This window comes from Nestor notabilis, unplaced genomic scaffold (assembly GCF_000696875.1).
Source record: "Nestor notabilis isolate BGI_N333 unplaced genomic scaffold, ASM69687v1 scaffold9880, whole genome shotgun sequence".
Classification (NCBI taxonomy): domain Eukaryota; kingdom Metazoa; phylum Chordata; class Aves; order Psittaciformes; family Psittacidae; genus Nestor; species Nestor notabilis.
The window spans coordinates 6,847-31,535 of NW_009909677.1; the positions used below are offsets into that span (position 1 = coordinate 6,847).

At 39.1% G+C, this 24,689-nt stretch overlaps 1 protein-coding gene across 1 annotated transcript; it reads left to right on the forward strand.

The window, feature by feature from the left end:
* Positions 1-20,298: 20,298 nt before the first annotated feature.
* On the forward strand, positions 20,299-24,109 carry LOC104399284 (lipid phosphate phosphohydrolase 1-like; the record flags this gene model as incomplete). The annotated part of the gene is made up of 2 exons (XM_010017403.1): positions 20,299-20,454; positions 23,825-24,109. Coding segments are annotated over 2 exons (441 nt in total), but the record flags the coding sequence as incomplete, so codon positions are not given.
* Positions 24,110-24,689: the final 580 nt, after the last annotated feature.

The window sequence follows — 24,689 nt, forward strand, 5'->3', positions numbered from 1 at the left end:
TTTACAAATTCTGCTTAAACTAACTTCTCCGGAAGTCTTCTGAATTGGTACCAAATGATTGCTCTGATAAGCTCTAAAATATATAGGGTATTCTAATTTTTTCCTTCTAAAATTATATATTTTTTCCTTTTAAAATTCTATTTAAAAAGCTGTATCTATAGATCTAGCTTAATAGAAAGCTTATGTTCTCAAAATGTACTGTTAGACCCTACAAACTTCAGTGTACAGTGAAAAATTGTGTAAAAATACTCAAACATGGTGGCATGCAGCAATGTGTACAGTATGAAATGACATTCTGGTGAATGTCAGTGTAGACAATGTTATGGAAATTCTGAGTCCTTCTGTAATACATAGTTTAGTGTGTGGTGACCCTGCTCATGGCAGGGGGGTTGGAACTAGATGATCTTAAGGTCCTTTCCAACCCTAACTATTCTATGATTCTATAATACTGCCATTGTAAGGCCTGGCTTTGTTAAAGACTGCTTAAATAAATTATTATTATGCTTGTAAGACTCACTAAAAAAAAACATTTGCACTCCTAACAACTAATTGCCCATTATATTTCTAGAGGCTGAGAGGTATTTCGGGTTAGGGTGTATAGCTATATGTGAAATGCTCTGAAAGCCTCTTGCTGTGTCCTCCCAGAAAACAAAGATTAAAATGGAAAAATAGTTACAACTTCTGGAGTTTAAAAGAGTACTAGTCTTAAATGACATTGAGAGTTGGTGTCACCTGCAGTAAAAAAACAGAAATAGAATAAATCCCTCTCTCCCATGCCTACAGCTGACCTTCATAGTTCAGTTTATTTTGCTGTATAGTTTTCCCTGTCTGTAAGCCCAGTGCTTTAGGCTGATTGTTTGTAGATCATCTTGGTCTTTGGGGGTGTTTTGTATCTTTGGGCCTTTTAATTCTCTAGACAATACAGTCAAAGCTTTTATCAGTGACCGTAGTACTGAGCACATAATGCGAGCAGTGATTAAACATTTCATTTTCCCTCACCAGAAGGGTTACAGTAGAAGTCACTCTTGCTTGCTCTGGCTGCAGCCAGTTGGACTCTTCCCCATGCCACGAGCAGCACTGCTCTCCATTTGCATTCTCCTGCCCACTCTAGTGTCTTTTACCTATTAATTTGAGGGTCTTAAATCCTTGTCAGTTCTGTCAGCAGTAAGGGCAGTTGGCCTCTGCCTTACTGGGTGGACTGGTGATGAGTTCCAGGAGGTTGTGGATGGGCTGCTCTAAGTTGAGCCTTCTCAGTCCCCTGAACACAGCAGAGCCTATAACACAGCCTTTGCTTGTGACCTGCCACTGTCTTGGCTGAGCCATATATTATAATCTGTGTAAGTAATATAACAGGCTAGGATATATTGCTGTCTTGCCTCTCTGCACTTTTTTGTTCTGTATTTGTGCTTCTGTATATGCGCACAAGAGAGACAACTGCATGGTTTTTACACTAACACGTATTTAGTGCTTCTAAATGTCATTTTTTTTTTTGATTGAAATGTAGATATGAAGGAGAATACATGTCTAGGAATATTTTTAAGCAGGTGTTGTGACCTGTTCTAATGGGTTGGTAATGTAGGTAACCGAACTAGTGCTCTCATGTTGTACTAAACTGTTGAATATGGAGTAGCTAGAATATGAGGGGTGAGAGGAGATCATGAGGGGGGAGCAGGGGCAGCCAAGAAGGAAGATCAGGAGGGGAGAGGTGGAGCCATCATGAGGGGACAGGAGAGGCAGCCATGAGGGGAAGTGTAGTGAGGGGACAGGAGAGGTGGCCATGAGGGGTGAGGGGAGATCATGAGCGGAGAGCAGGGGCGGCCGTGGGCTGTGAGGGGTGGCCATGAGGGGTAGGGGTGGCACCTGCATAGTGTGGGGCCACTCTGAGGGGGCAGCCATGAAGTGTGGCTGTGACTGGAGATCATGAGGAGCAGCCGTGAGGGAGAGATCAGTTTACCCTTAGTCCTGGGGTAATGGTTGGGCTCAATGATCTTACAGGTCTTTTACAACCTAGTTGATTCTATGATTTAGTTCTCTATTAGTAGATGACTGGACTAAAAATTGCACTCTTCAGTACTGAGACTGATCCAGCTCAGAGGAAGGTTTGCTTTGCTTCCTGCCTCCACCACCTTTACCTTGGCTCAACCAAAAGTGTAAGGCAACGGTGAGGGAGTTGTTTAGTGAGACTGTCCTCAGCTGGCCCAGGTTGCTGATCAGGCTTCTTGCTAGCCAAATCATAGCTCAGAAAACAAACAAAAATGTAAGTAGTGTGCAGTTGCAAGTGGACTAGTAACAGAGATTAGAATGTAGTTCATGCTGCTAAATACATATATCCTGTTTACTGAAGCTTAGCACAGCTTCTGGCATTATCACAACAATCAGTGTGCTGATATTAGAAATACTTTGCATTCCTTGGGGTAGAAAAGTAAGATAAAGTCTTTGAAAGTGGATGTGAGGTGAACTGTGGGCTACCTGCTCATCTCGGCTACTGAAAATATATGGTGTATTGATTTTTCTCTTGTACATCCCTCAGTCTGGTGTCAAAAGTCTAAATACCTTTTTTTTTTTTTTTTTTTTTTTTTTAAATCTCTCGTTCCTCTTAGTAGCCTTCTGTATTCCCAGAACCTCCTGTCTAAGAGGTGTTGATTCTTTCTTCTCACTGCTCGTGGGGGGGGGAAAAAAGAAAATTCGGCACATCTGCTTTTTTACAAAGAACAGTCTTTTTTGCAGATGCTCCCAAACTCTCTGCAGCAGCATGAGGTTGACCTGTCTCAGTTTCCTTAAATCTCTTGCTTGCTTCCTTACCTCAAACTGTATGTTGCAAAATGAGCAGCAAAGCAAACTTGGTTGTCTTGGCTGAAAAGAAAAGCAAAAATACATGTGTAAGACTGGGAGAACTTAAATACTGTGTTGCCCTCAGTAGTAGTTGCCAGCTGTATAGCTTCAGCTCAGAATGATGGCATTTGTGTGTCTGTGCAGTTATTTACAGCAACATCTCTCTAGTAAGAATGTAAGCTATGAAAAGTACCTTTTTCTTAGATGAGCAGCCTTAACCGAATAACTGTTCTGTTTTGAGGCTGTCATTTGTGGTGTCTTACGGCCTTTATTTACTGATACAGCCAGAATTCTGCTTTTCAGGATAAATGTACAGAAACAAAATTCTTCACAGGCTTATGTTAGACTAGCACAGTTTCTCTTACTCTAGCACTTAGTTGTGAGTTCAGCACAGTGTGAGGAAAAAATGGGTTAATAATCAAGCTAGAATATTCTCATTTGCTGTAGTCTGCCTTAAGAGTAATTGCTTTCCTCCTAGTTTCTAAATATTCATTTATTTAAATGAGAAGACCTTCCTGATTGAGGACTAGGTAGGAGCCTTGTGTGTCTTGGAGAACTTGAAACACCAATTCAGCACAAGTTTTTAAGATAGCACAGAGCCTCATGCTAAGATTTTATTGCTTCCACAGATAAGGAGGCCATCTGGGTTAATTAAAGGATGTTTACATAGAACACTGCATTCCTTTGAACTACTTAAAACTGTGGAGGGGAAAGCAACACTGACCAGGAAGAAATGTGATGAGGTGTTTAAGCTCATCCGAGACTACGGCCAGTCTGTCCTTTTTTTCCCTTCTTCGGCACCCTTGGCTACACGTTCCTTTTCTGTCCCTTTTACCAACAGTTGGCTCACTTGGCCAGATGCACAAGTGCTCATGAAAAACAGGAAAACAAAACCAGTGTTGTGTGGGCATGGAATCTTTCTTTCTTTGGACAGCATGGTGTGAAAAGCTAGTGCTCATTGCAGGGAAGGGGATAGTAGTAGAGCACAAGAGGTTGAGAGAAGGGCAGGACAGTCTAGCTTGTCTTGAGTTGCTCTTGAGAATATAGCCAGGTTTTGTGGGCACCATACTTGGTTCTGAGCTAGATTGTACAGCATACCTGAAATGGTCAGAAACTTTTAAGAGTCCCTTTCCTTTCAAATATAAAACTTAGAGAGCTATCTGAAACTGTGTCCATAGGCTTGATTAGGAAAGTGTTCCTAAATTTTAAGTAGAACGCAGTATTTTCAGACTCTGAGGCTACCTCATGTTGAACTGTATTCTCTGCTGGTCTTAAATATTTATGGCAACTGCTGGCTGTGTTTAAAAACAAGTAAATTCAGCTATTAACACTGAGGGTTTTCTCCCCTGATTAGGGAAAAATATCCCCAAAATATTCCATGCAGCTTGCTGGCAAAGGCAAATGGACACCTTGGTATCAGAATCCAATTCCTTATGCCTCTAAATTTAAGCACCTAACTCTAAAGCTGCAGATGTGATAAATGCCACAAGTTAAAAGAATAGTGCAGTGTTAGACACGTTGTAAGAAGATCATAGTTTGGTATCCAGCACCTTCATTTGTAGGAGAAATTATATAACTTTACTGACTTTTCTTCGATTACATCTTAAAACTATTTAAAATATAACAGATTTTTTCCATTAAACTGTTGTCTTTTTTTAAGGAAGACTTCACACCCACCCCACTCCTCCTCCCTTGGGTATTCCTTTTCTTGACATTCCCTTTCTGTGGGTGGAGAACCACTCTCACAGTGACTTCCTCTTTAGTCTCTGAGCCTGGACTTCCCTCCCTTCCTTACAAGCTTTTGTATCGTGCTGTGTTGTCCAGCCAAATGTGACGAAATGAGTTCCCTGAAGTATTGATATTACCCTGAGGTATCCATAGATTTTCAATGGAAACCACACTACAACTGGCTTGACCCTACGGATTAGTGTTGGAAACTCCTTGTGAACTCAGCATAGCCCCATTTAGGTATTTCAGCTAGTTTAACTTAATTCTGTTCAAATGTGTGTTGTCCTGTTCTTGTAGCCAAAAACTTATGTCTGTTTCTTCCATGCAAACACTGTTCAGTAATTCAAATATCAGTCTTGCCTTTCTCATCTCCCTGTCCCTCCTGTGCACTTTTATTCTTGTCAATATATATGAAGCCTTTTCACCTTCTTTACATAGGTAAAAGCTTCAAATCTCCACAGTCTTTTTTCTTATTCAACTTTGCTACTACTGCTGTAGCTTTCAGGGTTAGCCAGGGTCTGTTTTCATGAGCATTACAGAAGTGTCTCTTGGATAGGCCAGTTTCAGAGCACTTAAGTGATCAGATTATTTTCTCTGTATAATTAAAGGGAAGAGAAACCAGATCAGAGAAATGCCATCCGTTTCTTGCTGCCATCTAGGAAAACAGCCCAGAACCTGTTGGTCACTAGTTCATGGTGAAGTCAGCTAGACAAATTTTAACAGATAATAGAGAAACTCTAATTCTTAGTCTGAAGCATGGGGCACTTCAAGGAAAAGGTTTTTTTGGAGCTGAAGTTCATGCTTTAGAGGATATGAAAAACAACTGATCCATTGTGATCCCTTGAGGTATAAGGGATAACATATAAGGTTACCTAGATCAGAAGAGCACCCTGAGAGGTTACTGCTGGTACTGGCAAGGTGAAAATGAAGAGGAGGTACATCTCAAAGAGGACAAGGCGTGAAAGTTGATCTACAAGATTGCCTTTTAGCCTTAAAATCTTTCAGTAGATCTTGGTCAGCCTTTCCTCCAGTTTGTGGAAGTTAATGAAATGGAATATGCATGCATTCCTCAGAGGTTTGCTGTACAGTCTGCCTGCTTAAAGGTCATGGAGATGCTTGGCATCTGTGATGGCAATACTGGCTGGTTATGTACATTAGTGTGTTTTTATTGTTTGGTTTTTTTCCCCCCTCTTATGGTGAAATCTTCAGCACCTTTTGCTTACAATGTACTAAGCGTTGTCTTCTCTTCCCATAAAATGAGCAGTAGTAAAATGCTACTACTCGTTTAGGGTAGGTTAACATTCAGCTAACACCACCTCAGTCTTCTACTTCATTGCTGGAAAGCAGTGCATTGTTTAGATTGCAGTGGGAATTCTAACAGTAATGTAAAAAAATGGAAATGGGCAGTTCATATAAGAAGTGTAATCACCTTCCAATATCTTGTATTCTTTTACTATGAACTATAAAATGAATTTTGCATTTCAGTGAAACTGTCCTCTTCTGATCCCTTTGCTGCTTTTCCTCTTCCCCCTTCCCAGAATCTCATGGTTGAAAGTAAAAACATGTTTCTTAATCCTACTCTAGATCAGACAGACTTTTAAAGTACTTTGTAAGTACTGCATAATGTAGTCAAATCAACCTGATTTAACAAAAAGGTACATACTTTTCTTTCAATGAAACATGAAGAAAAAATAAAAATGTGTGAAGAAATATATAAATGTCTAGGCATCAGGAAAACTTGGATAACTGCTGGTTATGTAAAAGTTCTCATGAACTAGTTTTTATAAACAAGCTTCAAAAAGAAGATTATTTAATGGAAAGAAAAGAAAGGATCAACTAAATCTTGAGGTCCTTTCCTCTTTGTTTAATGAAAACTGAGCACTTAATGTCATTCATTCTCCCTTATAAAAAAACCCAACCCAACCCTCAAGCTTTGGTCTTAACTAGGTTACAGAGTGAGTAATTCTCTCCTGCTTGCAGTTACACAACAAAAAAAACCCCTTCATATTCAACCTGATTGTTTTATTTGCTGTTAGGTTTAAAACACTTACTGTCCTTTTTCCTTTTGATGTACACTCATGCAACAGCTCTCTTCCAGTTCCTAAAGAAATCTTTCTTGAAAATAAAAAACATATGCATGAGCCATGACTTTAAACCTGTGTGACCAGCAGGTTGGGGGAGGTGATTCTCCTCCTCTACTCTGCTCTCGTGAGCCCCCACCTGCAGTACTGTGTTCAGCTCTGGGACTACCAACATAAGAAGGGTGTGGACCTGCTCAAGCAACTCCAGAGAAGGCTACGAAGACGATCGGAGGGCTGGAGCCCCTCTCCTGTGGAGGCAGGCTGAGAGAGGTGGGCTTGTTCAGCCTGGAGAAGAGAAAGTTAAGGGAGACCTTGTATCAGTCTTTCAAAAGAAATCTGGAGAGGGGCTTTTTACAAGGACATTTAGGGGTAGGACAAGGGGCAATGGCTCTAAATGGAAAGAGGGTAGATTTAGATTAGATAAGGGGAAGAAATATGAGGGTGCTGAGGCACTGGCACAGATTGCTCATAGAAGCTGCAGCTGCCCCATCCCTGGCAGTGTTCAAGGCCAGGTTGGACACAGTGGCTTGGAGCAACCTGGTCTAGTGGAAGGTGTCCCTGCCATGACAAGGGGTTGAACTAGATGAGCTTTAAGGTCCCTTCCAATCCAAATCATTCTATGATATTTCAGCAGCTGGTAAAAATGAAATACCTCATCCTAATGAAGTTAAACCCAGAAACAAAACCGAGCAAACCACCTCAAAATCTTTTTTTGAAAACTGAGCAATATTAGCTAGAAGAGAAAAGGTTGAGCTGGAAGGCTGAAAATGTAATTAAATGAAGAAGAAAGATCTTGGTGTTGAGTTTAAGCAGCTTTTCTGGGAAAAATAGAAATTTATGTCTGTTAAGTAGTCAACTTCTGCAAAACACAAGCTGCTGCTTAAATTAAGCACAAGGATGTGATATTTCTGCAAGTGAAGATCTGGTGACCTGTTTGAGAAGATAGGATTGTAATAAGTAATGGCTTTGCCACTCCATCACCCTGATGCTGGTATGCAACAGCAGAAATAAAAACAGGAAACACGGGCTCTGACTTGTTAGTGGAATCTTGCCATGGCCTTGAGTGGAGCTAAAAAATGGCTCCAGACATGTGAACATACAGCAGTGTACTTTGATCTGAGTGAACTTTCAAAGTTATTCCTCATGGCCCCTTTCATATTTGTAGGGCTGCAGTTCTGTTTTGGCTATTTTTGCCATCTGCATTCTGTCAAGTTCTATCTCTTTTCTCAATCATTAAAGCAGAGGAAGGAGAGCAGCCTTTGAGATGCAGTTGATTTGAAGGTATGTCATCATTCTTCATGAAAAACTTTGTGCTTGAAGTTGAACTAGCATAATGCTGTTTGTGTTCTTGTTCTGGTTTTTCTCTACAGGGTGGTAAGCATCTGCTGAAGTGCTTTGCTGCATCAGCATCCCCAGTTGAGAAGGCTAAGTGTGGACAGCCCTTAGGAGTTCAGACGTTTTGTGGAAAAATTTCATCTTTGCTCCATAGGAGGCTGTAAATTTCTGCCAGACTGCCTTCTGTGAACATGGCAATTTTCTTGAAAGAGGGACTAGGAACCGGGGTGTTACCAAACTCGTACACAGTTTCAATATGCACTTCATGAGCTTTTGCACTGCAACTTAGCAGCCCAAAGAGGAGGCCAGGATTTATCCCTCTGTTCCTACAGTTTCACTCTTGATGTCTTCTCTTCTAATGTAGAAGGATGTAGGAATAAGCTTATCTAAATACTCTTTTAAGTGACTTATCTGATAATTGTCTTAACAAGTGTCACCAGAGATCAAAGCAATCTCTCTCTTGTGAACTTCTTTGAAATCTTTTTTTTGTTCTCAGTATAGCAGCTTGTATCATGAGTAGTCTTTTCTGCTTCAATAATTGCACTTACCATCTAACCTTCATATAGAGTGTCTATATGTGGAAGTGTATACTGCATGAATGTTGGGGGAAAGAAAGTTTTTTGTTTGCCCTTTTTTACCTTGTTTTAGATCAAAATACAGCATTGCCTAACTTATCAGTTGCCTAACTGTTGATCTACTCTTGCTCAAAGGACCAAATGACACACCTGGGTTTCCCAAGGTCATAGCTACTGCAAATGTCTATTCACTAGCTGATAGTTCTTGTCAGGAAAAAGTTAGACCTGAATGTGACTGTTGGAGGTCTTGATGGCTTTGTTGTTGTAACTACCAGTATAATGGAAGTGAATTTGTAAGAGAGAGAATAGGTATTATGTCACGAAGTGTAAGTTCAGAGAGCTATCATCTGCATTTGTACCCAAATCTCAGTTTCCATGTTAGTAACTTGGCTATTTTCACACAGATGTTTTCCAAAATGTTCATAAAGTGTGTAAATGCAACTCTTAAAGTATAAATCTCGTTATTTTGAGATGCAGTCCTTTTAGAGTGTCCATATTTTCCACTGGTGTCTCTGTAATTCTCGTTCCCCTTACCTGCATGAAACCTAATTGCATGAAATCTCTTCCCTAACTACAACAAAATTTGTATTTTTGTGGTGGTCTCTGTAAACACTGACCAGGTTATAGTGTGTAGAACAAGGCTGGTAATTAAGACACAAGCCCATGTTGCATGGTGATGGCAAAGGAGAGGGCACAAAAGGCAGCCTGCCCTCAACTATTCAGTCATGTGGGTGGCAGATGCTTTTCTTAAGCATAATATTGGTTCAGTGTGTGGCAACTCACCTTGCTCATCCAAAGACTTTGATCTCTATCCTTTGATAACTTCTGTATCTGGTGGGCAGTCTCAGTCCTTCTAAAAGAGATAAATGACTATAAACATGATTTGATGTGTACACTGCATGATACTTAGGAAATCTGAGTTTTGCATGTTTGGTAGCTTCCTCCATGCATGTTTAAAAATGATTTTTTTTTTTTTATTTAACCACATGTATTTCTTGTTTTTGTTTTTTTGTTTTCCTTCCCCCAACAGCTGGCTTGCCCCTTGGTGTTCTAAACTTGGCCAAAATAAAACCGTATCAGAGAGGCTTTTTCTGTAATGATGACAGCATCAAGTATCCGTTCCATGACAGTACCATCACATCCACTGTCCTCTACACAGTGGGGTTCACCCTGCCCATTTTCTCTGTAAGTAGATAATATATAGGTAGCTTTTGGTGATGGGAGTAAAATGTATGCCTTCCAAGAGTTCAGCACTGTGACTGCAAGTTGAAGATATTCCGTAGAGGCAAAATCCCATATATGTATAGTCATTCGCGTGTGAAGGGTGCCACTACTACTTTCTGGGTTGGTTTTTTTTTTTTTTTTTTTCCAGAAAATCTGGAACTAATCTCTTGACTGCTAGTATTGCTAATAGCATTTGTTTTACAAGAAGGAAGAAAACAGAGATGAGGATTTAAACTGTATTAGCTAGTCTAGGCTTTTATCATTGGAGAGGAAAATCCTGTAGGCTTCTAAAATGCTATGGAATAAGTACATCTCTTCGTCAGAATGGGTTAGTCTGAGAAACACTTGTGATGTTAAAACTTGCACTGTAGTGGAACACACAGAACTAGTGACTGTTGCTTCCATATATTTTCTACAGAAATAAGTCTTAATTTGGACTGAGTGGGTTTTCTTAAGTTAAACCAATGTGATGACCCTTTAAACCCTTCAAAATGAGAGAGACTGAGTATCTAGTTGCTTGTAGGAAAGAGACTCGGTGTTTTCAAGACCACATGATTTTTACAAAGAACAACTTAACTCATCAGTTTTTTTTCTAACAATATTTTAAGCCTGAGTGTGTTCCAGTTTTTAGTAAGGTTTGAACAGGTATAGGGAAACCAAAATTCAACTGCTCAACTTGAACTTGAAACTAGATCTTGTTTCTGCCTGCAGTGGTTGACCAAACAGTATTGGAGATGGTCATGATCTCTAGTTTCCTGGGAAAAGTATATGCTAAATTAATCAGTAAGAAACATACATTAAATTGGTTTAAGAATGGAAGCAGTCATTTAAAAAAGATGAAATGGAAATCTGTGGAACCTTTACATGTATTACTCATTTTCCCCTTAGATGCTTGTTTATTAAAGCTTGCATTAGTCCTGTGCAGTAAATATAAGGTAGATATAACAGTCTGTATCTAATGTTATCTATAATGCTATCATTAGTGTATTTTTTCTGTTAAGGAAAATAGTCTAAAGTTTTTTCATTTTGACATGTACCAACATAAATCTTCAGCACAACTTCAAGAAAATATCTTTTCCAGTAGGATGCATGTGTACCTTAATTGATACATGCTTTTATCTTTTTTTTTCTTTCTGACTTTATATCAGTGGAGAACGTCTGACTTACAGCTAATTTACCATACCTTCCAGAGCCAATATCCTCAGCAGGGACACAGCTGGCTCATGAAAACTTCTTGGGCAGTAACACTGATTATCCCACATCTATTAAAAAATATTATCCTGACAGGACACTTTCCTGAAAGGAAGGAATTGATGGTGAAACTTTGGTCAAAGAGCTGATAACTTTCACTTCCATGCAGACTTTTCTTCCCTAATGAAGAACTACTTTGAACAGGATACTTGTTCCAAAGTAGGACTTGTACCTCAGCTTTATATCATATCACTAAATAGAAAGAACAACTTGTGGTACAAAGCTAAGGGAAGCAAAAGGAATCATATCTGCGATTTGGGGGGGGAAAAGTGAATGGTTACTTTAGTAGAGTGGTTATAGCCCTTCACCTTAGCGTTCAACAATGTACAGGTATTGCTGATCCAGTTATTTAGTCCTTAGTCCCTAAAGCCTTAGTAGATCTAAGCAGAAATGCTCAAAATAATATTATGTATATGCCCCTTGCTGCACTAACAGCTTGTTTTCAGAAGTCAGTAAGAAATGGCCTGAGCATCTTGCTGTATAATAATAGAAGGTCTTGTCTGGCTCAGTTGTTGAGGTAGGCCCATAGTGGAATATAAAACTACTTCGAAGGGAAAGAAAACTCTTAAACAACAAAACAATCCAAAACAAAACCAAACATCAAAACTGCAGTAATAAGTAAGGCATAAATATTTCATTGTTAAGAAATCGCTTTGTGCCTAAAAGAAGCTAGGCTGACTGTCTTAAGAACATTTTATGAAGATTTACAAGATGTGTTAGTAAGTCTCAAGGATCTTCTTAAAAAAATAAATAAAAGGTTGTTCTCAGAATTGACAATTCCATTTATAGCTCTGAACTCTGAGGAAATACAATGTCTGTGTAAAAAAAACCTCATGTTTATTCTTTTCCAAGTACCATTTCATAATGGCACTTCATACTATCCAATTTTCCAATTTGTTTTCTGTGTCTGGATAAGAAGCACAATTCTTGTACTGGAATTTTTTGAGACTTGGGGTCAAACAAGCCTTGGTAATGCTTGGGGAAAAATGAATCTCTTTAGATGTCTAGGCTAGGCTGGTGTCTGGAGCAGCACATATTCATGATGACTGACATTTCAAGAATCCCAGAAGATCTTTCCAATACTTCAACATTTCCAAATCTTTTTTAGAGATGTTTAGAAAGTAATTTTGAATAGTTTAAAAGCTGTGACTACTTAGGGGTAGCGTATGTAGATTGCAATTCTGTGAATATTTTTAAAATAACCTCTCAGAAGATGTACTTGGTCTGGCATTTCTGTCTTTACCTGTCTGCATGAGATCAGGTCTTCCAAGTATAAATGACAAATTAATCTCAATGTCTTCCTCTTACAATGAGATCCAGGCGTGCCTATTTGCACGTGTCCTATTCAATTGGTCTTTTCTGGTGACTTCACCTCCAAATCAGTTTTCCTCCAGTCATCTTGCTTCTTACAACCACTGCCTTCAGTGATGTTCATACAGCTTCTCTTAGATCTAAGGGTAGGTGCGACTGGGAGAAGCACAAAACAAAGGAGGCCTCTCTGAAGCACTCTTCTCACCAAAGGAACAGAAGAGCTGAGCAACTCATTAGCTGCTGAGTTTCATCTGCTCCTTGTGTTAGGTTCTTAGCTGGGTTTCTGTAGTTCCCTGCCAAAGCTTTGCCTGGCTGCCCTTTTCAGGAGCTGAAGGGGCACAACCCACTGATGAGTTTCTATATCATGAACTCATTTGCAGGAGGACAAGAGTTCAGTTCTTCCAACTCAGCCAAAGTGCTGCACTGAGTTTCTGGGAAACAAAGTAGCTTGCCAAAATTGTTGCTGCTAAAACAGGTAGTGTGAATGCTTATGCTTCTGATAGGGGAAGCGTTCAGTAGTAAAGAGAGTTTTAAAAAAGTCACTTCTCTGGGATGAGCTCTGCTATTTGGCACTTACGTGACTGAAAGGGCTGCAGGAGCCTTAATTTCTCCGCCTTGAACACATCCAAAAGATAGTTAGCTGGTCAGGTCATGTTGTCTTCTACCTCAAAGAACAAAACCAAAACGTTCTTAGTTTGGTTTTGTGAAGACTTCAGTATCATAATGCTTTCCCTAAAGGGACCTATGTAGCTTTGCTCCTGGGCCAGCTTTAACCTATTAGGCGTTAAGGCTTAATGTTTTCACAAATGTCTGCTTCCACCATGTGTATCAATGTTCAGAATGTAACTTTTCCTTGCTACAGATTAGCACAATCGTACTTTGGAGGCAATTACTGATTTCTGGCAAAAGAAACTAATCTTTTATGCTCTGTTTTAAAAGGGATAAATTTTGTATGGCAACTTACTGATTTACTATTTACTTAATAGCGTAAATGCTTATTGGGCTAGTTCGTACGTTTCTTGAGGGACAAATTTAGATGCTGTGGTAGAGACTGATGAAGTAGGGGACTGTAATGAAACATATTCAAGACTGTGTGACTGGCAGATGTGCACTTAATTTGTTTGCAACAGTGTCAAAGCTTTATGGCCCACTGAGGGCTTTGCAGTTGATTGAAATTAATCCTGCTGCTTGTCACTACAGTGAACTTTAACTTTCAGGTTATTTATTAATAATTTTATTATGCTCTGAATGAGACTTTGCCTCTTACCTGGTAAACTTTTAGAAAGGAGTAATGTTTTATCTTCATGGGGTTTTTTGTATATTTTGTTTTCCTGGTACTGGAAATCTTTCGTGGCAATGCTGTTGAACTTCATAAACTGGCATGAGTTTTACTGGATACTAGCTGTTCATCTGGTAGTACAGATACAGATCTGTATCACCTCTGAACTTGATCTTACCCCAAAAAATTAACTGCTAATTTGTGTTAGTTCAAACTCTGTTTAAAGCCAACATAGTAATAACAACACATGTTTATACTATGTGAAGTGTTAATGTGCAGAGTGATGTGTTTTGGTCAAATTGATCAGTAGTTCCTTTGTGCAATCAGTGCTGTTGGGGACAGAGGCTGAGAAATGGCTGTTGCTGTATCCAGCTTTGGCCCCACTTTTGGCCCATCCATGGCAAGGGTGTTCTGGTGTGCTCAGTTTGGAACTGGGTGAGGAAAGATCTGAGGAGCACCACTTACAGTTTGGAACTTGTACAAATCACTCCTCCAGTGATTTGCAGTTCATTTTAAATAAATTACTTGCAGTGACTTGCTAAGTCTATGGACTTGATGCTGTACTTTTCTCAGTCCTTCAGGTACCTTCAGGAGGATGGCATACTCAGGCTAAAGGTAGCATTAAAAAAACCCAAACAACTTGGTATTTGGATCTGTATATTCAAATGATTACTTCATAAAAAATATCTAGAAACTAAATAATCATGAGATGAGATGGAGAATCCTTAAATGTATAAATAATACATTGTAATGTGAGAAGTGGACAGTAGGAGTATGCGTTCCTTGGCTTTCACAATGAAGGAAGCAAGATAACAAGTAGAATTCTCCAGGAGTCTTCTCTGTTCAGTGTAGTCATAAATGCCCTAGAGGAGAGTGTGTGCAGTGAGGCAGTAAAGCAGGGCATTCGGCAGTTAATGCAAAAGAGGGCAATAACCTGGCTGATGAAATAACACCATGGATAAATGTCAAGTGATGTCCTTCCTGAGGAAAGTGGAAAGGACCACTCAAGGGTGGCATATAATGTGATTTTTTTTTTTTCTTCATGTCACCAGAGTGGTAATGATGATCAGCTTTTAGTTCTGTGGAAAGATTAGAAACTTGGAAAGAAATAGACCTGTATTGTACAGGGTGTTTGTGGAAATCTAGTCCATTAAGCTCTATGAGCCAGACTTTTGGACGAGTGTGCCATAATTGTTTAAAGTATTTAGTCTTATCAGTGTTTCTACCTCTTATATTCCGACTGAAAGACTGTTTTGGAGGCCTATGTATCTCCTTTAGTATGCATATCTTTATTGCCAGCTATCTTCATAGCTCCTTACTTCTTGGTTGTTGTTGGATCAGCATTGCTCTTTTTTTCCCTTATATCTACTGCCTATGCAGTTAGTTGATTTACAACCCTTACCTTCTTCTGAACTGTGCAAAACACAACCTTTCTATCTTTTTGAATGAATAAGGAATGTACCTTAGCAGTCTGTCTCTGCCTGCATTTAAGACAGATGATTTAAACCCAAACATGTTTGCAAATTCTGACTGAATACTATTTGAGAAGAAATTCTTGTCAGGTGGCTAAAAGTGTTAATGCTTTTAGAAAGACTGGTCACACTACTATATTGATGTATAACAACCATAGGAAGCAGATGTGATTTTCCCCTCATATTTTGAACTGACAAGCTCCCAGCTCATCCAACTTGTTTAACCTCCAAGTGCATGACTCCGAATTCAGTACTGCACAAATCTATCTGTTCTATTGCTTCAGTCTTTAAGAGTGGTTTTGCAGGCAGAACTGGCTGACCTTGATTTTTCCACCATATCAGAGAATTGACAGCTCTGTCAGCAGTACATCTAGTAGTTATTCATTAATAATGCTGGCATATGAACTGTGTAACACCAGATTGTTGGCTTTATCCTTGAGATTACCCTACTGGTAACCTCTTCCCAACCCTATAGTTCCTCTTCACATACCTGTTGTCATCTTCCCCTTAGGCAAATTCTTCACTGTGTTACAATTGACTTGGAAAATGAATTACACATCAGGGATGCTTTTTGGTATTGTCATATGGAAAGTATTTAGTAGAGAGCCTTTGATGACCCTCTGCCATCTTTACTCCTTACTTTAGAGGAATACATAAACTCCCCGGTTTCTTCTACTATCATGTAAAACTTGACCTGAACTGATTTTTACTAGTTTTCTTTTTTAATGTGCCAAACTCTGCCCTTAGAAACTGTAGCATGTTTGGTGGGAAAAAGCAGGACCTTTCTTTTAATTTTCTACGGCAACATGTGACTGTGGCAGATGAGTGGCAGTATTGCTTTTCCCAGTGATCTGCTGTTGAATCTTTGCTATTTTTTTTTGAGAAACTGTGGACTTTTATGTGGATAAACCTTCTGACAAAGTATAACACCTCCTATAGTACTATTAAAATTTGTTCTTCAGTTATATCTGGGAAGTTAAAGACCTTGACACTAACAGTAGTTGTACCATTCTGAAGACAAATACCATTTGGTGTCTTCAGTAATACCCAGTCCTCCTGATGTTTCATACTTGGGAAATTGCTACTTGATGCAAAAACTTACTCCTGTCTTGTGAAATTAAGATATCTCTCAAGGTGAAAAAGTAAACATGTCTATCACAACTATAGGGAAACCCTTCTGTTGTACTTGCTCTGCTAAGAGGCTTTTCCCTTTCATCGCTCACCGCCAGTTCTGCTTGTTTGTCCTGCTTGTACTCATGAAAAAGCCAAACTGTTGGGGTTTTTTTCCCTGTCTCTGCATTGTCTTTGAGGGAGACTTGCACTGCAGAAAGTACTTAAGCTATATATTTGAAATAGCTGATTATATTTTATTTTTTTTTTTTGGGGGGTGGGATTTTATATTAGGGTGTTTCTAACCAACCGATGGTTGGTTGCTTTTTGTTGTTCATTTAAAAAAACCCTAAAAACCCCAGGCTTTGCTGATTCATTTAAAACAGAACAAACCCCCTATATATTAGAAGTTTTTCTTAATGGCTTTATGTGCCAGAAACAGTAGGAGTTGCTACCCCTCTGGTTTACCTTCTACTTCTGTCCTACCTCCCACCATCTAAAAGTGAAGCCAATTCATGTGTGTTTAAAAGAAGTAAATTTAAACTTGCTTATGGAGTATGTTCTGAGGGAGTAGGTATTGACATTGGAGAGTACTTTAACCAAAAGACATCAAAAGCCAGTACTGTTTTTTCAGGCTAATAACTGCCTTGGATCGAGCAAAAAGTAGACCACAAATGTTGCAGTTTTTTGACTTTAGTTTTCAGTTTAACAGTGTTATCTGATCAATTTTACTGTAATCTGTTTTTTAACAATTTAAATCTTTATCTCAAGCTTTCACGGAGCATGTCTCCTTTCAGCACTGAAATGTGCTGGGCACAGCAATTAGACAAGTGACTGCTGGAATTACTTTTTAAATCTGTTATGCAGTTGGAGGAAACTGATGAACAACTTCATGAAGCTTACTATAGAAGCTTTTTCAGCAGTACTGTATTTTGGTGCATAGCTCTTCCAATTTGTTGCTCCTTCAAATGAGGCAGATACCTAGAACTTTTTAAGACTCATACTCTCTTACCTGAATTTTGCTGGTTATGCCTTCAGGAAACTGTTTATAAAGTTTTCTTTCTTAATTAGCAAAGTGGGATTGGCTTCAGATAGGTTAAAAGAGATGGAAAGAAATTACACAAGAGAAGGCATAACTTTATTTTAGGTGGTTCTCACTTGCTTAAAAAGCAAGCCAAAAATAAACCTCGAGTTGTTTGGTATTTTGTTTCCATCATCTTGATACAGGAAGATGCTGCACTCAACTACAGGCTAATTACATCATAATCTCAATATTGATGAAGAGTGAACACACTTCAAGACATTGCTTTCTATTTCTGGTTTAGCAGAGGCTAATTACATGAAGAAAAAAGCCCCTCACACCAATTGAATAAGCTCACCACTCTGAAGATCTTATCTCCCACTTTGAAAAGCTGAAACATTCAGGGGTGGGTAGGAGGAAATGAGGAGGAAGCCACTGTGACACCTTTATTCATAGAGCAGGTCTTTACAAGGATGGTGCAGAGCTGATGATTTGGTGTCAGTGACGCCATCTACCTTTGATTGTAAGTATTTGTGGCAGTGTGCTGAAGCTGTGATAAGGTTTTTCTAGACTGAACTTAATTTTGTGAGCACCCGATTTACCTTGGTGCTTTAAACTGCCTACTCTAAAGAAGTAAATATGTAAAAAATTGAGACACTGTTATTTGTGCAAGCCTCATTATCCAGTTCTGGAGATCTAAAAAATACATTTTTCTCAAGCATGCAGTCTTGAATCTAGTGTTAGTATGTGTGCAGGGCAAAGGATGAAGTTTTCATTCCATATATTGTAGAATAAATGGTGTTGGAAACACACTATGGCATTATTATTCTGACAGGTAGTCTTCGATCGCCATGACTGTACGCTGCTTCTAAACAACTGGTGATGTATCATGACATACTGTAACAATACCAACATGAGGGGAGGGCAGAAACAAGATCTGGGCTGCAGTGTTTTTCATAAACCCTGGTATGCTTACTATTAGGAGAAAGGGAGAGTGATTTCTTTTTTTCCCTTTCTGGTAGGAAAGGCTGTGTTTTTGCACTGTACAGCACAGTCTGGCTCCAGAGCTCTCTGCTGCCTGGTGTCTGAATGGTTCACTGTTTTGGCGAGGCTCTGGCTTGGCTCTTAGCCCATCCTGCTGTCCTTCTGCTTTTGTTGGTGTGCTTGGACAGCTTCCAGAGCTAGTGCAGTCCCGCTGGCACAGAGCTGGAAACAGCTTCTCTTCACAATGACAGTGGATTTTTTTTTCCTGCCCTTCCCACCCCCCCTCCACCCTCCCCACCCCACTGTTTTACTTTATTACTGTACCAGTACAGTAGGTACTTCATTCTTTGTGACTGACTTTGTGACAGGCTTACCTGGAGTACATACATGAGCACTGTGATAAGCATAAGGCAGTTAACTGCTTGGTCGTGAAACAAAGCTGTGTGTTATTCATCATAGGTTACTTCAAGAAAATTTTCACCTTAGTCTGTTGTTTGTTCTTCTGTGTCTGTTTTTAAGCTGAAGAATTCTTTTAAGAAGTCACTTTATGGTGTGAGTTAAAAAATCAGTAGTAAATTATTGGTGAAACCACAGTATGTCTGATTTGTGATGGGCCCAGGAGTCAGGATTAGTTGAAGGATTTCATGGGTAGAGGTTAAAGGGGGAAGATGGTTGAAAAGGACCCTAGGTCTTCTCCTTTTTTCAATTCTTGTAAATCCTGACTGTGTAACTTAGTGTTTCTCTTCTCTTCCGTAACACTTCTCTTACTTGGTTGGTATCTTTTATTTTATTTTTTTTAACTCCTACCTTTCTGTTTCTCCTGTTTTTTCTGTGTTTACTTTTGTTTGTACACACTTACTTGGGGCTAGCTGTGTAAATGGAAAGGAAGAGGTGGGCTAGGCCCTGACACTGAGGTCCTGAGAAGGAAACTGTGACTGCAGCAACATCTTTTTCTCTGTCAGGAAGGAAGGTGGCTGGTTTTCATCCTTCTGATCCGATACTGGTAGATTATGAGTGTCTTCCCCCATATGATTTTTGTTGTCTATCTCCAAATGGGTATGCATTTTATGTGCAGTACTGCTGAATTTTGAGCACAAAATCAAGGGCTTTTAAGCACTTCAATGTCAGTGGGCTGGATAACCCTAAGTTAAAAGAGACTGTTTTGTTGAACATTCCTGTTAGTCCTCCACTTCATTTTTCTACACAGATATTTCTTTCTGAGGGTATTAATCAGAAATAGTTGAATTTCTCATCAGAAATAGTTGAGTTTCTCATCAGAAAACAGATTGTGCAGATGCTGTGTATGTGTCAAGAATAGAGGATCCAAGGTTTAAAATGTGATTCTGTTAGTCTGTAGTCCTATTTTGAGCTGGGTGTTCAAAGAACTGTTTTGGTTAGTGTTGCAGGTCTTTTGAGGTGCACACAGCATTGTGTGCCTTAATCTTATGTCCTGTTGTGTTTAGGATAAGCCAAAGGCTTCCTGTTTTGTGGAAGAGAGGGAAAGAAAGTCCCCATGCCCTGAGGTTGTAGTAGGGCTTGTGCAGTGACCACGTTGTTCCAGGGAGCTATCCAGTGTATGTGAAGTGAGGGGATTGAGTGCATGTGTAACTCTTCCTTTTTTCCATGTCTTCCTGAAAACTCTCTCTGCACTTGTACCCCCCAAGAAGCACCCCTTTTCTGCTTACATAAAATGAGATTTAAGCTCTTCTGATTGTAAAGTTGTCCAGAGAAGGTAAAAGGGGGCAACTGCTGCTCACAGGAATATAAAGGAATAGTAGATACTTGTGGCAGTAGCAGCAGATTGAGCAAGCTGGGGATTGTCACTGAACCATTTACTCAGTCGTGGTTTCAGCATGCTTCAATACGTTGTGCCAAAAATGCCAAGGTCAGAGGAACCCTGTCCTGCTCTCCTTCATTCAACAATCCTTCCTGGGAGCTACAACGACAAGGCAGTAGTCATTGGCCAAAGGAAGTGCATAACCTTCTAACTTGCTGCATGCCCATTGCTCTTTATGCACTTCTCTTTGGAAATGTGGGGGTGTAATCATTGCTAGAGTTTGTGTTGCTTTTGTAATGTATTTTTTATTCCTTTTTGCTAGCTGGCTTGCCTTTTGCAATTCTCAGTTCAAGACGTATACCCTTCCAGAGAGGAGTTTTCTGTAGTGATGAATCCATCCGGTATCCATACAAAGAGGACACCATTTCTTATAAATTGTTAGCAGGAATACTTATTCCTTTCAGTATAATTGTTGTAAGTTAAACTTTTCTTCATTGCATTTAATTTCAATGGGGGTTGGGAAGAGGGAGGAGGGGTAATCTGTTAATACAGACTTCTAAAACTGTATTCTATAGGATTTCTTGACTTTAATGTCCTTAAACAAGCTGCTAAAGCAGTAGAAATGGTGTTCTGGCAAGAATAACCAAAAAATTTTCTTCAATTATGGTCAAACAACTACAATTACAGAACAGAAAAAGAATACCTTAGAACTTTGGTGACTAAATTCTATAGTCTGAGAGGTAAAAACTGATATGGTAAGGGAGGAAAAGTTAAGAATAGCACTAATGTATTTTAAATTACTGTCTCAAGCTTTTCTATTTTGGGAGCTACTACTTTCAGAATATGAGCTTGAATGATAGTATTAAGTTGGCATTTTTCTCTTCCACAGAGTCACTGGAAATAGTTCTCTGTGAAAGTGTAACAACAGATATTAAGTTCTTTAATAGCAAAATATTATAGCTTCCAGCCAGAACTTGCCAAAAGCATAACTAGAATAAATAGAATAAGTATCCAGGGAGTTTTTCAGTGAGTATTTTGCTGAAGGTCATGATAAAACACTGGGTCCACTTGTGTTTGAATTAATGCTAGGGCTCACTTTCATACTGCACCTAACCTGGTCAGAAATGGGGCACTGTTTTTCTTCCCTCCCCTTCACATCCAGATCAGTGAGCTGGAGAGAATGGCTCTCCAACAGCCAGTTTGGGATCTCCCTTGTTGACCACAGCTCCTAGCTGGCTCAGTTGAACTGGCTCATGCATATAGTGACTCTGTATCCTTAGGATGTGATTACATGGTATCAGCTGAGCTAGGTTAGTAGCTTACTATGGAGACAAGGCGTGCTCCCACTGGCTTTGCCACCTTTGGTGGCTTGTCTGAAATTCCTTAAGCTGCTTTTAGCTAGGTTGAGCAAAATAGGTCTTGGAAGTATACAGTATCAGTGCTGGAGCAAAAAGTGGTGGGCATGGGCAGAGGGGAGAACTGTACTTCACCATTTAGCCACTTTGTGTCCTAAGTCTCATGGGATTACATTTTAGTTCCAACAGTGGCCCTTCAATGACGTCTTCAAGATCACTGTCCAGGTGTACTAAAAAGCTCCAGATTCCACTCACAGCTCTGTGCTGGGTGACATCCAAGCTCACCAGAGCTACACTTCGAGCAGAGTTAAAACTTTTATGCCAAATAAGATTTTTAGGTGTGTAAATATTTATCCAAGTGTATTTTAGGAATCATAGCTGGAAAAGGAGCAGCTAAATGTAAACCTCAGTATTGGCCAGCTGTTTCTCTGGGATAATGGGTTAAAATCAGGTTAAAATTATGGCAGTCTAACTGTTTCTTGTGTAAGGATTGCATGGATTTTTTTATCTAGGTTTCAACATAAAGGCCAGCTTGTAGCTTATATTTGTTCTTGGGTGGAATTTTGTTTCCTAACTGTAGAAATGTGGGGCTGTGACTCTACCTAGTTTTCCTTTTCTTAGAAAAACTGTTTCAAAAGCCTAACGAAACACTTCTGGAACAGATTAAAACTTTTTTCTGTTTTGTCTGTTCTATTAACTGACAAGTCATACTAGAAGACCCTGCTTTTTAAGACATGGCTAATCATTTTGAACTGCTACTATCATTGGTAGTCAGTATTACCTAAGAGCAGCAGTACTTGGTCACAGCTGAAGTCCATCTAGCTTGTTACCTCATTTCTAGCAGCAGTTAAAAGAAATGATTGAGAAAGAACACAAAAGTAAGCGAACACTGATGTTTTGCCCTCAGTATTTTGCTGTCAGCCATTTGCAGCTCAGGGACTTCCCTAGTCAGGAGAGACTTAAGTCAATACAGTAACTTTCAGTGGGTGTATTTTGTTTGAATTTATCCAGCATCCATATGAACATTTAGCTAACAAAGTTACCACATTCAGTGAAATCAGGCTTTTCTGTCAAGATTACTTTGAAGTCAGATGGTAAAAGTAAATGTTGATGTCCTTTACTCAATGCTCAGTCAGATTATTGAAGATAAATACTCTATCTGTATTCAGTGAAGTAGCTGCATTGAGATCACTTAATTTTTAGTCATCTCAACTGAGATAAGTGACTTTCTTGCATGTTTTGTAGCAGTGTTCTTGAAAAGGGATTAATTATTTACCAGTCATGGCTGTGATATTTCTGTTCAGCTCTTTTCATTAAGAGGTTACTCTCTGTGATAGGTATATTCTCTATGAAAGCTTGCCAACATCTACTTTACTGAAAACTTTCAGCTTTAGTCCATGTTCTGGTGTTTCTCTACTTCAGTCCATGTTTTGGTACGGTGAAGGGTGTAAAACTTCAGTGTCATGCATCTGATGGGATTGTCTGCCTTAAAGTGCAAAGCTGCTGACAGCTACTTCGTCTGCCCAGGTGTCAGTGTCTAATAACAGCTTAATTCACTGAAGCTCTGCTTTGCTGGGATCCCTGACTTGTCACGCTTAAGTGACTGATGGAACCATCATTTAATCTTCACAGCATTTTTAAAAGTCACTTCACATACATGCATACAGTCTCCCACCCATCTCATCATCCGTGTGAGTTGAGCCTTTCTGTACCAAATGGGTCCATCTGGTTCAGTGTCCAACCTGTCTGGGGTGACGTTTTGTACTTTGCATGAGGAAAAACTTACTTTCTGCAAAAGACAGAGTTGCAGGAAAACAAAATTAAATCCACATTTCTGTCAACGCTTGATGGGCATACCTGGACGTGCAGAGAGAAAAATCCTTGGAAAGACCTCAATAATGCCTGTCTTTCCCTAAAAATTTCCCTACTCTTATTACTTTTCTCCTGATAAGATTTAATTTTCCCAAGGAGCAGGAATTTTCTTGGTTAAAGTAAGTGGCCTTTCACAGCTGGAAATGAAGACCCTTTAGAATAGTCTCTGGCATCACAGAAAACCTAACAACTTTATGATGAAATACAAAAATTTTGCTTGGCAGAAGTTTAGGTGAAGAAAATTCAATGTAGAATAAAATGTTATACTGGACTCTATTTTTAATTAGGGCATGCCTAACTTACCCTAATTTGGATAAACATTACTCTGAGAAGGCTTTGTTTTCTAAGTGTTCAGAAAATTAAGGTCATTAAGTCCAACATAAAGAAGGATAAAGTAAAAAGTTTTTGGGTTTTTTTTTTTCTTTTTTTTTTTTTAGTCTACATAGATGTTTAAAGTTTGGGCATGATTATTGCTGACTCTTGGAAAATGTAAATGCATAGCTTAATGTTTATTAAAAATTAATTTCTGTAACAACATGTCTGAGTATTAACAACAGAGTAATAACTTTCTTTTTAAGCTATTATCTTTTTAACTGTCATCCTTATTTCTTTTTCAGATAATCCTAGGAGAGACACTCTCTGTCTTTTGTAACCATTTGCACTCAAACTCATTTGTCAGAAATAACTACCTAGCCACTATTTACAAAGCCATTGGGACCTTCATTTTTGGAGCAGCTGCTAGCCAGTCGTTGACAGACATTGCCAAGTACTCCATAGGTAGACTGCGTCCTCACTTCCTTGCTGTGTGCCAGCCCGACTGGGCACGGATCAACTGCAGTCTAGGTTACATTGAGAATTTCTCGTGTCAAGGAGACAAAGCAAAAATTAACGAGGGAAGGTGAGTCTGACTAACCTTGTATACTTGGTTGTGAGGCCTGTTTCTTGACTTGGGATGATGACATGACTTTGGTATCACTACTGCATTTTTTGTGCTTCTAGAATAAATTTCTCTGAATTTTGAACCCTGTCTAGATTTATTTCTACATTGTGGAATCTTGTTTTATTAATGTACAGAGGAATTCATAAATTATTGTGTATTTATTTCTGCTTCCCTCCCCCCCCCAGTATGGATGATACTCAGTTGTGATTGGCTTCTGTTTGTTTCTAAAATGTCTTTGCATCCCAATGAAAACAAGAATTTGAAATCTGCCTTCAAAATTTTATGTGAAATAGCAAGGAAAACAGTTAAAAATATGGAGGACTACAAAGAATCACTCTACTCAGTTTTCTCATTAGCCATTTTACACCTTAAATAGATACCTGCCAGTTCAATTGTAGCAAGATAATGGTGAAGCAAAATTAAGTGTCTGACATAGTTTTGTCACTGTTATAAACGTCAGTGTTTGAATGCTATCTGAAATGTTAAGCTATGTTCAGAGTAATTTCTGCTATTAGAGTTGATTAAGCTTCCTGGAATCCTAC